The sequence below is a fragment of the Diplotaxodon limnothrissa genome, linkage group LG11, assembly GCF_057381915.1.
Source record: "Diplotaxodon limnothrissa isolate DT_005_m linkage group LG11, D_limnothrissa_male_GT1.1, whole genome shotgun sequence".
NCBI classification, from domain to species: domain Eukaryota; kingdom Metazoa; phylum Chordata; class Actinopteri; order Cichliformes; family Cichlidae; genus Diplotaxodon; species Diplotaxodon limnothrissa.
In genome coordinates, this window is record NC_140606.1 from 9,857,303 (window position 1) to 9,869,376 (window position 12,074).

At 48.5% G+C, this 12,074-nt stretch overlaps 1 protein-coding gene across 1 annotated transcript; it reads right to left on the minus strand.

The window, feature by feature from the left end:
- Positions 1 to 8,584: 8,584 nt before the first annotated feature.
- Positions 8,585 to 10,825, minus strand: LOC146622338 (uncharacterized). The gene has a single exon (XM_085365060.1). The coding sequence runs from the start codon at positions 10,823 to 10,825 to the stop codon at positions 8,585 to 8,587; it is 2,241 nt and encodes a 746-aa protein (XP_085221186.1).
- Positions 10,826 to 12,074: the final 1,249 nt, after the last annotated feature.

The window sequence follows — 12,074 nt, forward strand, 5'->3', positions numbered from 1 at the left end:
ATTTCATTTGTTGCGGTTCTTGTTCTTTTGTTAGGCAGCCAAATTAAATATTGACAGATTATTAGCTGATACCTGTAGCAGGTTGTAATACAAGAATATCAAAGAGAAAATAATTCACTTATTATCAGGCCTTTGATTATTCAGTCATACCAGGTAGTAGTCTCAAAGACAAGGACATTTCTTTTTTAATTTGCCTTATTATGTTTTTCTGTAAAACAAGCCCACACTTAACAGAATAAAAAGATGTTAACACTGCAGGAAAATGCAACAGAATTTCCTGTGTAAATTAAATTAAGGTTTTCAACTAAAAGAATCTCTGTTAATAGCAGTTTGCTTTAAAGAATACAAATAAAAGATACTTTTACCTACCCATTAAAATGAAACTGCACACTGTCAGTGAAGGGCAGATCAATTAAAACAGGTGCAAACAGAGCCAAATAATTTGTGATCATGAATTCAAATTAATCTCTTTTCACCATGCTGAACTCTTCTTGATATTATCTGATGACGATAATGTGTAAAGTTCAGTTGCATCTATTTGAGTACAGGTGGGAATAGTGCCGATCTGATTGGTTTACACAGAGCAAAGCGGACACAGCTCTACCTCCTGCACGTTTCTATGACTAAGCCAGAGCAACATGTCCAGTAGTAGTAAAGTCAACCATCTCGGGTTGTGTGCTGTATGTGAGCAAAAGCATATTTTCATACAACGTTCCATCCTGACACTCCTAACATTTTTCTAAACTCGTGTAAAACAGCTGCAAAGTTACCAGTGAATTCATTTTTAGGGTGCGTTGCAAAGAGTTAAAGTGATAAACTAACTGAAAGATGTTTTTCAAAGCTGAGTATAGACTTCAAATCAAATCACTTTCAAATCACTTTTATTGTCACGTCACATGTGCAGGTACATTGGTACAGTACATGCGAGTGAAATTCTTGTGTGTGAGCTTCACAAGCAACAGAGTTGTGCAAAAATACAATAACATAAAACAAGCAAAATATAAGAATGGTTAAATCTGAGAGTAATAAATATATGTACAATATAAGAGTGTATGCATTACTGGATGTGTATACTAAATATGTTTTTCTACGTGTGTGTGTGTGTGTGTGTGTGTGTGTGTGTGTGTGTGTGTGTGTGTGTATGTATACATATTTTACAAATTAAATAGAGTAAACAATAAAATAAAATATATAAAATATACAGAGTTGAATATGTGCAAAACAGTGGCATTTATATACAGTGTAGAGTGCATAATGTTGAAGTTCCAGTAGTGAAGGTGAGGTGTCTATGAAGTGTTCAGCAGTCTGATGGCCTGATGGAAAAAGCTGTCTCGCAGTCTGCGGGTTCGGGACCGGATACTGCAGAACCTCCTTCCTGATGGAAGTAGTCTGAACAGTTTATGGCTGGGGTGACTGGAGTCCTTGATGATCCTCCCCGCTTTCCTCAGGCACTGCTTCCTGTAGATGTCCTAGAGGGAGGGAAGCTCACCTCCAATTATCCGTTCAGAACACCGCACTACTCTCTGGAGAGCTTTACGGTTGTAAGCGGTGCTGTTGCCGTACCAGGTGGTGATGCATCCAGTGAGGATGCTCTCAATGGCACAGCGATAGAAGGTCCTGAAGATGCGGGGGCTCATGCCAAATCTTTTCAGTCTCCTGAGGGACTTAGTAGTAAAAGCATCTTTGTCCAAAGCCTGAGTTATGTATAGTCTCACTGTAAAGTGTGCGGATTGAAATATCTGCACTCTGGCAGACTAATAGCTCTCTTTCATCATCTCTGTTATCTGTACAAAAATATAGATCCTCAATAGTCATTACATCTATTTTTTAATTTAGAAATGTATGGATCTTTAGTAAATAAGAGATCACTCAGATGGCATTGGCATTACTTACAAAATTAATTCATTATCATCATATTTCAAATGACATTTAGAAAGGCTGTAAGCCAAAGGGCAGGCTTCACAGATATATTAACATATACTCACGCCACTTTGTTTTACAAATTTTAGCCCAGAGGCAGAGTGGATTGCAATAACTCCTTAGAGCTTTAGGAGTCTAAAATATTTGTCTTTGACTTATTAGACATTAAACAATGCTTGTCCTACAGTTCAGTTAAATTTAACCTGTGGTGCATTTTACCAGCAGCTGAAAACCCAACATCAAAATATTTTGTGATGTCTAAAAAGTGATTTTAAACCAAAATGCAAAATAAAATCATGAAACCTTAAGATGCAATCAGATTTCAAATGAGGATGCTTTTGGGGGAAAAAATGGACCAAGCTCATTTTCAGTTAAACACCCCTCTACCACCACAAAGCCACCCCCTTTAAAACCCAAGTACTTCATTTCCAATCAGATCCATTCTTTCATCAGGCATGTGATTGGAAACTTGGGATGGGAGGCATTATGAACAGCCACTCACACACCAATCCCAGTATACGTAGCTTGACAGCTGTGCCATAGCAACAGTTTGGCTATTTGCCAGGCTGTTAGAGTTGCCAGGCAAAAGGTTCCCATGGCAACATTCATTTTGCCATCTTGGTATATGTGGTTGGCATACACCAAAGCAGATTACTTTAGGTTAGAACTGCTTTTACCTGGGGAAAAAACACACATTACATCAGATCACTGTCACTCTGTAACAGTAAAAATATCAACAACAGCGTGGAGATGGCTTCTGTCAGAAACAGTGTTGGAAATGCAAAGGGCGTGGCAGAAGTTGCATGCTAATACATGATTTAGAAACCTGGTTGATAAAAATCAGATGGTACTGCACACTTTCAGAGAGGACAGGTATTTTCCACTTTACATTTTCCTAGTTGCATCATCACCTACAGCAAGAAATCATTTACAGTAAACTTGTTGTGTCAACTTGTTTTTTTTTTTTGTTTTTTTTTTTTTGTTGTTTTTTTTTGTTGTTTTTTTGTTGTTTTCCTAAATGACATCAGAAACAGCAGTATGCGACATTACGTGATGGCAGAGCTTCAGTTCATCCTTTGTCATTTTTTTTTTTTTTTTTTTTTTTTTTTAATAAATAGGACAGGGGGAATGAATGAGAGAAAGAGGGGGAGAGAAAGAAAGAAAACCAAAGGGGAGAAGAGACGGTGAGAAGGGGGGGGAAGAGAGAGAAAAAAAAAAAGAACTCCTGGGTCACCTGTATGGAGAAAAAAAACAAAAAAACAAAAAGAACAAACAAAGGAGACAGCAAACAACAAAGAGCAACATAATAATAGAGAAAACAAAGCACCATCACAATAAACTAGCTAGTCATAGATATCAATATTTACTAAATAATAAACGATATTGTGCAGCACGCAAGATAGACAGCGCACAGTGTGCTTTGAGGCAGCAGCCAAGAAAGCTTTAGTCCGCGTCTGTGAATACCCATGTGTGCATACCTGTGTCGATCAGCATGCTTGCATTCCAAAGGTTTCTCCATGTAATGATCTGCTAGGGAGTGTGGGGGGGCCACAGCCCCGTCCTCCAGGGTGTGAAGCGGGTATGGAGGAGATCAAAACTCCAGACATCCAGAGGCCCCCAGAACACAAGAGACCATGGAAGACCAACAGAGGGGCAGCCGCGCCACTGTTCCAGTAAGAGCTGAGGAGAGTCCCAGATGAGGGCTCGCCCAGCAGCCGCGGAGCAGAAGTCAGGGGGAGTTGCAGTGACGCGCCCGTGAGCTCCGCCGGCCCCCAGCTGTGCCTGAGTGACCGAGCCCCAGGCCGAGAGGCCGGGGGCACCCCACCTCCAAAGGGGCCCGAGCGAGCCCCAGGCCCCAGGCCCCGACAAGCGGCCGCCAAGGAGTGAGCCGGTGTGTACCCGGACGCCCACCCCCAGACACAAAGAACCACCAACACACCGACACCTGAGGGAGTCCGCCACCGGCAGGGGAAGTGGTGGTGGGTGGAGATAGGCCTCCAAACCTTGGAGGGCCTGAGGTGTCCCCAGAGAGGTGGCGTCTGATACCCAACCTGACATATAGACACAGACATACAGGCACACACAGACACAAACATCCATTCCCACCCTCATGCTCTCATATGCACTCACTCCACACTCAACCAACGTGGAGACAGACATAAAGAGACGCTGTACACACAATCACACTCCCCAAGCGTACTCTACAAACCGGGTCTAGGTACCCTTGCCCCTGGAGGGGGGAATTGCACCCAGACCCAGGTGGTGTTACCCTTTTCCCTGCGGTGGGGAGAGGCAGACCACCCCGACTCCGCAGCAGCAGGGAGGCCCCACACCCCAGACCGCAGTCGGACGGCCAACTCCTCCTACTAGCCCTCCCGCTCCAGCAGGCCGCAGAGAATGGGGGTGGGAGAAGACTCCAAACCTCCCTCCACCCGCTCATTGTAGTGTTGATGCATATGTGTTCTAAGGTGCAATTAAAACCCAGGAGGGCATGGAGCTACCTGCCAAGGAGCAGCAGGTAAGCGCATAGTCCCTCCTGCTAGCCCTCAATGACTAAGTGTATTTAAAATTGAGAGGTGGGCAACGACGTCAGGGGTGAGGTATACACCCTGATGGTGATTTGGACTCCGTGATTGTGCCCACCCCCAAGATCCTATATGTATGTGTAATGAGAGTGTGAATAATGTGAATGTCTAAGTTGTGGGATAAAATTGAGGCAGAGGCAGCCAGAAGGGGACGGGGGGGGGGGGGGGGGGGAGCCTCCTCTGCACCCTGGTGACATACCCCCACTCCAAGGCCCTGCATGTGTGGGTGGTTGTGGAGGAGCGGGAAGAGGGAGGCAGCTGGAGATGGGGAGGGAAGGAAGGGAGGGGCAGGTAACCCCTCCCTGGGGCCAGCTCCCCCGCTGACCCCAGTAGGCACTCCCACCCTCCGCGACCCGCCAGGGAAGGGGGGCCCAGGCCCATCAGACCGGGGCCCAGTGCAGTAGCGCCCCCCGGCTCCACAGAGCCCTGGACAGTCCACCCAACCCCACCACAGAGAAAACTGCACCCACCCCACCATCCACACATCTTCCAGACTACATAAGACGGTAAACGCCCAGGCTGAGATCTTCCTCCACCTCTCCTGTATCTCCCCCTCCTGCAGAGAGTTCCTGAAGAGAAGAAAGCTCCTGCAAGATGTGACCATCCCCCCCACCAGTTGAAGAGCCCCCCAGGCGGCTCGACGCACCGGCGGCACCCTGCTCCAGGGCCGGGCCCCCATGCACCCACCCGCCCACAACCCCGGCAACACACCAACCAGGACCCAAGCCCCCGAGGCCCGGCCCGGGCCCCAGCCCAGAGACGGAGCGCCCCCAGAACCTCACGCCCATCCCGGACCCACCCAGGGGCAGCCAGGTTGCCAGGTCAGTAACCCACGTCCGTCAGCACAGACCCTCCCCTAGCCCCGCTGCACGCAGCCGCGAGGAAACAGTCACCTGAGAGCCAACAGAGCCCCCAACCGGACGTGACCGCTACCCCGGGTTGAGCTCCCCAAGGAAGATGCCTCCGGGGAACCCCCCGACGCCCTAAGCCTGTCCCTACCCCCTCACCAATCACAACAGTGAAGGCGGGACCAAACTATGACCCCCCACCCCCACTAGGTGATGGAGCTGATAAAAGGGGCCCAGAGCAATTGATCTAATGTGGTGGCAGAGGCTGTGTCAAGACTAATGTAATCTAATAGATAATTTCTATATTGGTTAGAATTAAGATTATTTTTATTTTTCCAGTTCATGAGGACTGTTTTCTTGGCTATGCATAGGGCAGTGAAGATCATATGGGCTATATTCTTTTCTGAAGTGACATTATCTAAGCTGCCCAGTAGACACACTAAGGGGGAAGTTGGAATGTTACATTTCAGACACTTTGATAAGTCTTCACATATCTCGCGCCAAAACTTTTGCACTGGTGGACAGAACCAAAGAGCGTGGATGTAATTGTCTGGTGTATTGCCTTGACAGTGTGAGCAGTTGTTGGAAGATGTAAAGCCCATCTTGAACATCCGATGACCTGTATAGTGCACTCTATGAAGTATTTTGTATTGTATTAATTGCAGACTGGGATTTTTAATTAATTTAAAAGTTTTTAAGCAAATCTGAGACCAGAAGTTTTGGTCTAGGTTGACTGATAAATCTGCTTCCCACTTTGCAGTAGGAAGGGATATTGATTCATCTAATTTAGAAAGTGTTCTGTATATTTTAGATAATAATTTGGGGGATTTAAGAGTAAGAAAATGTGCCGCACTTAGTGGTGTTTGTAATTCAACTTGACTGAGGTTAAATTTCTTTTTTACTATGGATTTAATTTGTTGATATTCTAAAAACCTTGTCTTGTTGATCCCATATTGTTCAACTAGTCTGTCAAATGGAATAAATTCTGTTCCCTCTAATATATGTTCTAAGTATTTAATTCCTTTACAACTCCATTCTGGGAAATTAATCATATTATTGTTTTGTAATATGTCAGGGTTATTCCAGATAGGTGTACGTTTGCATGGGATTAATGAAGACTCCGTTATTTTTAGAAACTCCCACCATGCTGTTAGAGAAAAGCTGATGTTGATACTTTTAAAGCATTCATGTCTTTTGATGTTTGAGCTAATAAATGGTAGGTCTGAAATCTCTAGATCCTTGCATAGTGCCTGTTCAACATCTAGCCAGGGCTCAACTAAGAAGGTATGTTTTAACCATTCTGAGATGAACTGAAGCCTGTTGGCTAAGAAGTATTGGTGAAAATTAGGCAGATCTAATCCTCCTCTATCCTTGGTTCTTTGTAGCGTTTTTAAGCTAATACGCGGGGGTTTATCTTTCCAAAGGAATTTGGAAATATATGAATCCAGAGATCTGAACCAATCTTGTGATGGTTTGTTAGGGATCATCAAAAATAAGTAATTTATTTTTGGCAAGATCATCATTTTTATAGTGGCGACCCTTCCCATGAGTGATATGGGTAAAGATTTCCATCTAGTCAGATCGCCTTCTACTTTCTTTAGAAGTGGGATGTGGTTTAGTTTAGTTAAGTCTGAAAGCTTAGGAGAGACATTAATACCTAAATATTTAATATTTCCGGATTGCAGTGGGGCAGAGGAAGAATTATGGAAGGAGCAGTTAATGGGGAGAACTGTAGATTTTGGCCAGTTAATTGAATAATCTGAAACTCTTGAAAACCAGTTTATTAAAGTAATTACCTCAGAGAGGTTGGTTTGTGTGTTTTGCAGAAAAAGCAACACATCATCCGCATAGAGACTGATTTTATGTTCTATGTTCTTACATTTTATGCCCTTAATTGTTGTAGCCTGTCTAAATGCTGCTGCTAGAGGTTCGATAAAAATTGCAAAAAGTGAAGGGGAGAGTGGGCATCCCTGTCTGGTGCCCCTCAGGAGACAGAAGCTGGAGGATGTCTGGTCATTTGTTCTGATACGAGCCGTTGGGGAATTGTATAATATTCTTATCCAGTTATAATACATGATTTAGAAACCTGGTTGATAAAAATCAGATGGTACTGCACACTTTCAGAGAGGACAGGTATTTTCCACTTTACATTTTCCTAGTTGCATCATCACCTACAGCAAGAAATCATTTACAGTAAACTTGTTGTGTCAACTTGTAAATCAGGGAAGTTTTTTTTTTAAAAGACTTGAGTGATATCTCATTCTGCGTCAGCATTCGTGGATGATGCTCAAGTATGCGAGGAATTTTGAACTTGAAGTTACACCAACCCATTCGGGAATTGCTGCACACATTTTTCATAGTGGAGTATTTTTTGTTTTTACAGCTTAAATGCTCAATAGGCCTGCTTAAGGGTGGAGCGAGCAAGACAAAGAGGGAGTGAGTGAATGATAGCTGACACTGGCACAGTTACACTGCATTTCTGCGTGATTTGACTGTGAAATACTGCACACGGAGTAAAGTAGAGGAGCTTGTTGGTATGTAAAAATGCCAGCATGTGTGTGTTCAAAGGGCAGGAGGGGGGTATGAAGACAGAGGGTGGCTAAAATGTCACGGTCTGGAGGGCAGACCGTGGGGGATGTAGGAGAAAGGACCCAAAACGCAGACTTGATGGAATGAACAGTGGGTTTATTTACAGTGAGGTAAATGTACACCACACATTAAATCTCCAAAAGTGCTCCCTCGACTCCCGTGACGTGTCTTCTCCCAAGTGCTGGTATCCCGTGCTCTCTGCCCCTGTGCCTTCACACACCCCGTGTGTCTTGCAGTCCTGTGTTCCACTGTCCTCCTGGGGGAAAAACACAGACACAGCCGTTATGGCACCAACTCCGGCAGGCATACACTTTAACAACACTAGAAACACTGACATGGAGTCTAACTCAACGATCCTGCGCCGGAGGAACCTCCATCGCTCTGTTAAGTAGCTCCCCCGACGATCCTGATCAGAAGCAGGTGTGTGGTAAGCTAGGCGTGACCAGCAGCTGGCAGGGCCACACCCATCAGGCCTGCAGGTGGCTGTCCTTCATCCTCCAGCCTCACACACATACACACACCAGCATTGAACACAAGAACACAGTGCAGCAAACATACATCCAATACACTAATAACAATAAAGGTCCACACTGTTCACGAACCCCGAGTCCCCGGAACCGGGTCCGTGACAGTACCCCCCCTCTAAGGGTCGACTCCCAACGACCCCAAAACAAAACCACAGAACAACCAACCCAGGGCGGGTGGCGGGGGGTCCAGGACGGAGGGCCCCAAAACCACTCCGCTAAACAGCCACCACAAAGCAACAAAAGAAAAACACAGGTCAACAGTCCAATCCCCCGGTCCAGTGGCAGCAAACAGTTCTGGCGGCCGATCTGCAGGACGGCAAAACAAGTGGGACCCGCTGCGGGTTAGGCAGTGGCGGCAAAAAAGTTCAGGTGGCCTACCTCTAACCCCGTGATGGAAGCAGAACGCTTCAGGCGGCCTGCCACGGATCCGGTGGCAACGGCGTTGCAGCTCTGGCGGCCTGCCACGGATCCGGTGGCAACGGCGTTGCAGCTCCGGCGGGCGGCCACGGGTCCGGTGGCGGCGGCGTTGCTGCTCCGGCGGGCGGCCACGGGTCCGGTGGTGGCGGCGTTGCTGCTCCCGCCTCAGCACCACCCACGATTCCCGACGTGGCGGCCGGGCTGCAGGACGTGGCGGCCGGGCTGCAGGACGTGGCGGCCCCTCCGGCACGCAGACCTCCAGCTCTGGCTCAGCGGATCCCTCCGGACCTCCGAGCTCCTCCGGTGGCAGCGCGGGCTCACCAAGCTCGCTGAGCTCCTCTGCTGGCAACGCCGGTCCCTCCGGCTCGTTGAGGTCCGCCAGCAGCGGTGCGGGCTTCTCAGTGGGTGGCTCGCTGGGCTGCTCCGGCTCACAGTGCTCCTCCGGCTCGCCGAGCTCCTCCGGCAATAGCTCGCTGAGCTCCTCCAGCATTAGCCCGCTGAGCTCCTCCGGCTCACAGTGCTCCTCCGGCTCGCCGAGCTCCTCCGGCATTAGCTCGCTGGGCTGCTCCGGCTCACAGTGCTCCTTCGGCTCGCTGAGCTCCTCCAGCATTAGCTCGCCGAGCTCCTCCGGCTCGCTGAGCTCCTCCAGCATTAGCTCGCCGAGCTGCTCCGGCTCGCCGAGCTGCTCCGGCTCGCCGAGTTCCACAGCTGGCGACGCGGGCTCCTCCCGCTCGCTGAGCTCCTGCTCGGGCATGCTGAGCTCCCGCTCGCCGAGCCGCTGCTGCTGGACAAAGTCTGGAGTTTCCCGAGCTTGCACTACCCCCCGGGCTTCATGCAGGGTGCGAAGGAAGGCGGAAACTTCCTTAAGCTGGCCGAGGTAGGGACTTCCCTCCAGGATTGCCTCAATGGCATTTAACCCCACCACTCTTGCCCTTGCGTTGGTGGTGTGAGTTACCCAGTCCATCAGGCGTTGGACGCGTGTGAGGCCGCCCCCTCCGGACAGGGCTGCTGGAGTGGGTAGTGGAATGGAGGCTGCCGCTGGTGGAGAAGATGGCTGAGGGGTGACTGCATGCGGATGAGATGACGACGGTGTTACAGCTGCAGATGGTGAAGCAGCGGGTGGTGTAGATGGTGAACGGGATGAAACGGTAGGCAGCGAGGTAGATGTCGCGGGGAATGATTCAGCAGGTGACGGCCGACTTACTAGCTGGGCGATTGGCTGTGGTACGGCGACCAGCTGGGCCGCTGGCTGCGCTTTGGCTACCGGCTGGGCAGCTGGCCGTATAAACATAGCCCCAGAGTAAACGGTAGAGGTGAGTGACGAAGAATTGTCCATATGACTCACCACAGCCGGCTGTTGGAAAGTTTTAGAGTCTGACTGCGGTGAGGCACGCCGGCGGCGCAAGCGTCGCTTCTGTAACGATGCCGGGGCCAGCGTATCAGGCTGAGGTTCCACCAGCCGGCCGGACAGGAGAGCAGCTGTGTGATTTTGAGCTGCCGGTCCTTGGTCTGCTGACTCAGCAGGTGCCGCAGAGGTGAGTGGAGATGGGGTGAGGTGCAGAGGGCGTGTGAAACGTTTCCCCCGCAATGGAGGGTCCAACAAGTGAGCTGCAAGCGACGGCGGGGAGGCTATCAGCCTATGAAAAAAGAAATAGGCAGCAAGGGCTCCCAGGGAGGTTGCCATATCCTCCTCGCCCGGACAGCCCAAACCAAACAGCTCAAAACAGGAACTTTCCCTCAGCGTGGTTATAATCGAAATTAGTCTCTTAATGTCCAAAAAGCTCACAGATGAGGTGATTGATGATAAGAAGGAATCAAAAAATACGACCTGTAAGTGTCTCTGATGTGGATCTGCCGCCTGGATAATGCTCCGACAGTATTTCCAGAGCTGGGCGAGCAATTCCTCCTGTGAGACGGTCCTTGAGTCCGCTGGGCCCATAATGGCAGGATCGTTCTGTCACGGTCTGGAGGGCAGACCGTGGGGGATGTAGGAGAAAGGACCCAAAACGCAGACTTGATGGAATGAACAGTGGGTTTATTTACAGTGAGGTAAATGTACACCACACATTAAATCTCCAAAAGTGCTCCCTCGACTCCCGTGACGTGTCTTCTCCCAAGTGCTGGTATCCCGTGCTCTCTGCCCCTGTGCCTTCACACACCCCGTGTGTCTTGCAGTCCTGTGTTCCACTGTCCTCCTGGGGAAAAACACAGACACAGCCGTTATGGCACCAACTCCGGCAGGCATACACTTTAACAACACTAGAAACACTGACATGGAGTCTAACTCAACGATCCTGCACCGGAGGAAGCTCCATCGCTCTGTTAAGTAGCTCCCCCGACGATCCTGATCAGAAGCAGGTGTGTGGTAAGCTAGGCGTGACCAGCAGCTGGCAGGGCCACACCCATCAGGCCTGCAGGTGGCTGTCCTTCATCCTCCAGCCTCACACACATACACACACCAGCATTGAACACAAGAACACAGTGCAGCAAACATACATCCAATACACTAATAACAATAAAGGTCCACACTGTTCACGAACCCCGAGTCCCCGGAACCGGGTCCGTGACATAAAAGGGTAAGAGGCGGGAAATGGGGACCCATGAGGGATGAAGCAAAAAAAAAAAAGCCAAAAAAGGGTGAGTGGGTGAGGGGAAGGAGGAGTGGGGGTGCACTTTGGGACAGAAGATTGAAAGGGAGTGGCAGAAAAAGAGTGGTTTGGACTATAAATGCATACTAAGAAAGAAACGAGGAAGAGGAGGAAGATGTGCACATATTAACCTAGCTTTTTTCCCCTTTAAGTTACACCAAACTGCAGTTCAATTGGCTCAAGGCTTTCAAGATAGGCTATTCAGTTTCTTCTTTTCTATGTCTCTAACGCTTCTTTGTTGGAAGTCAGATTCCTTAAATCCTGCATACCGGTTTCATGCAGAGAATGCAGAGCTCCCACATATAGCTCTCTTTTGTCAGTGCATGCAGAAACGTTTTACCTTTACATTTCTATAATCATCTTTACTTTGATATCATTTCTTGTTACATTTCTGCCCTGATAAGGGTCTGCTGGAATCCTTTAAACACCATTTGCACAGCATATCATCTTGCCCCAGTTATGTCTGAATGAGTGTTCAGAGTAGCCTATCACTCCTGGCTGGTCTCTGCTGGAATGTATCACTGTGCCAGCAAATGTAGC

Excerpts from the sequence above, each read along its gene's own strand:
- LOC146622338 (XM_085365060.1), bottom strand. The coding sequence starts at position 10,825 with ATGGGCCCAGCGGACTCAAGGACCGTCTCACAGGAGGAATTGCTCGCC.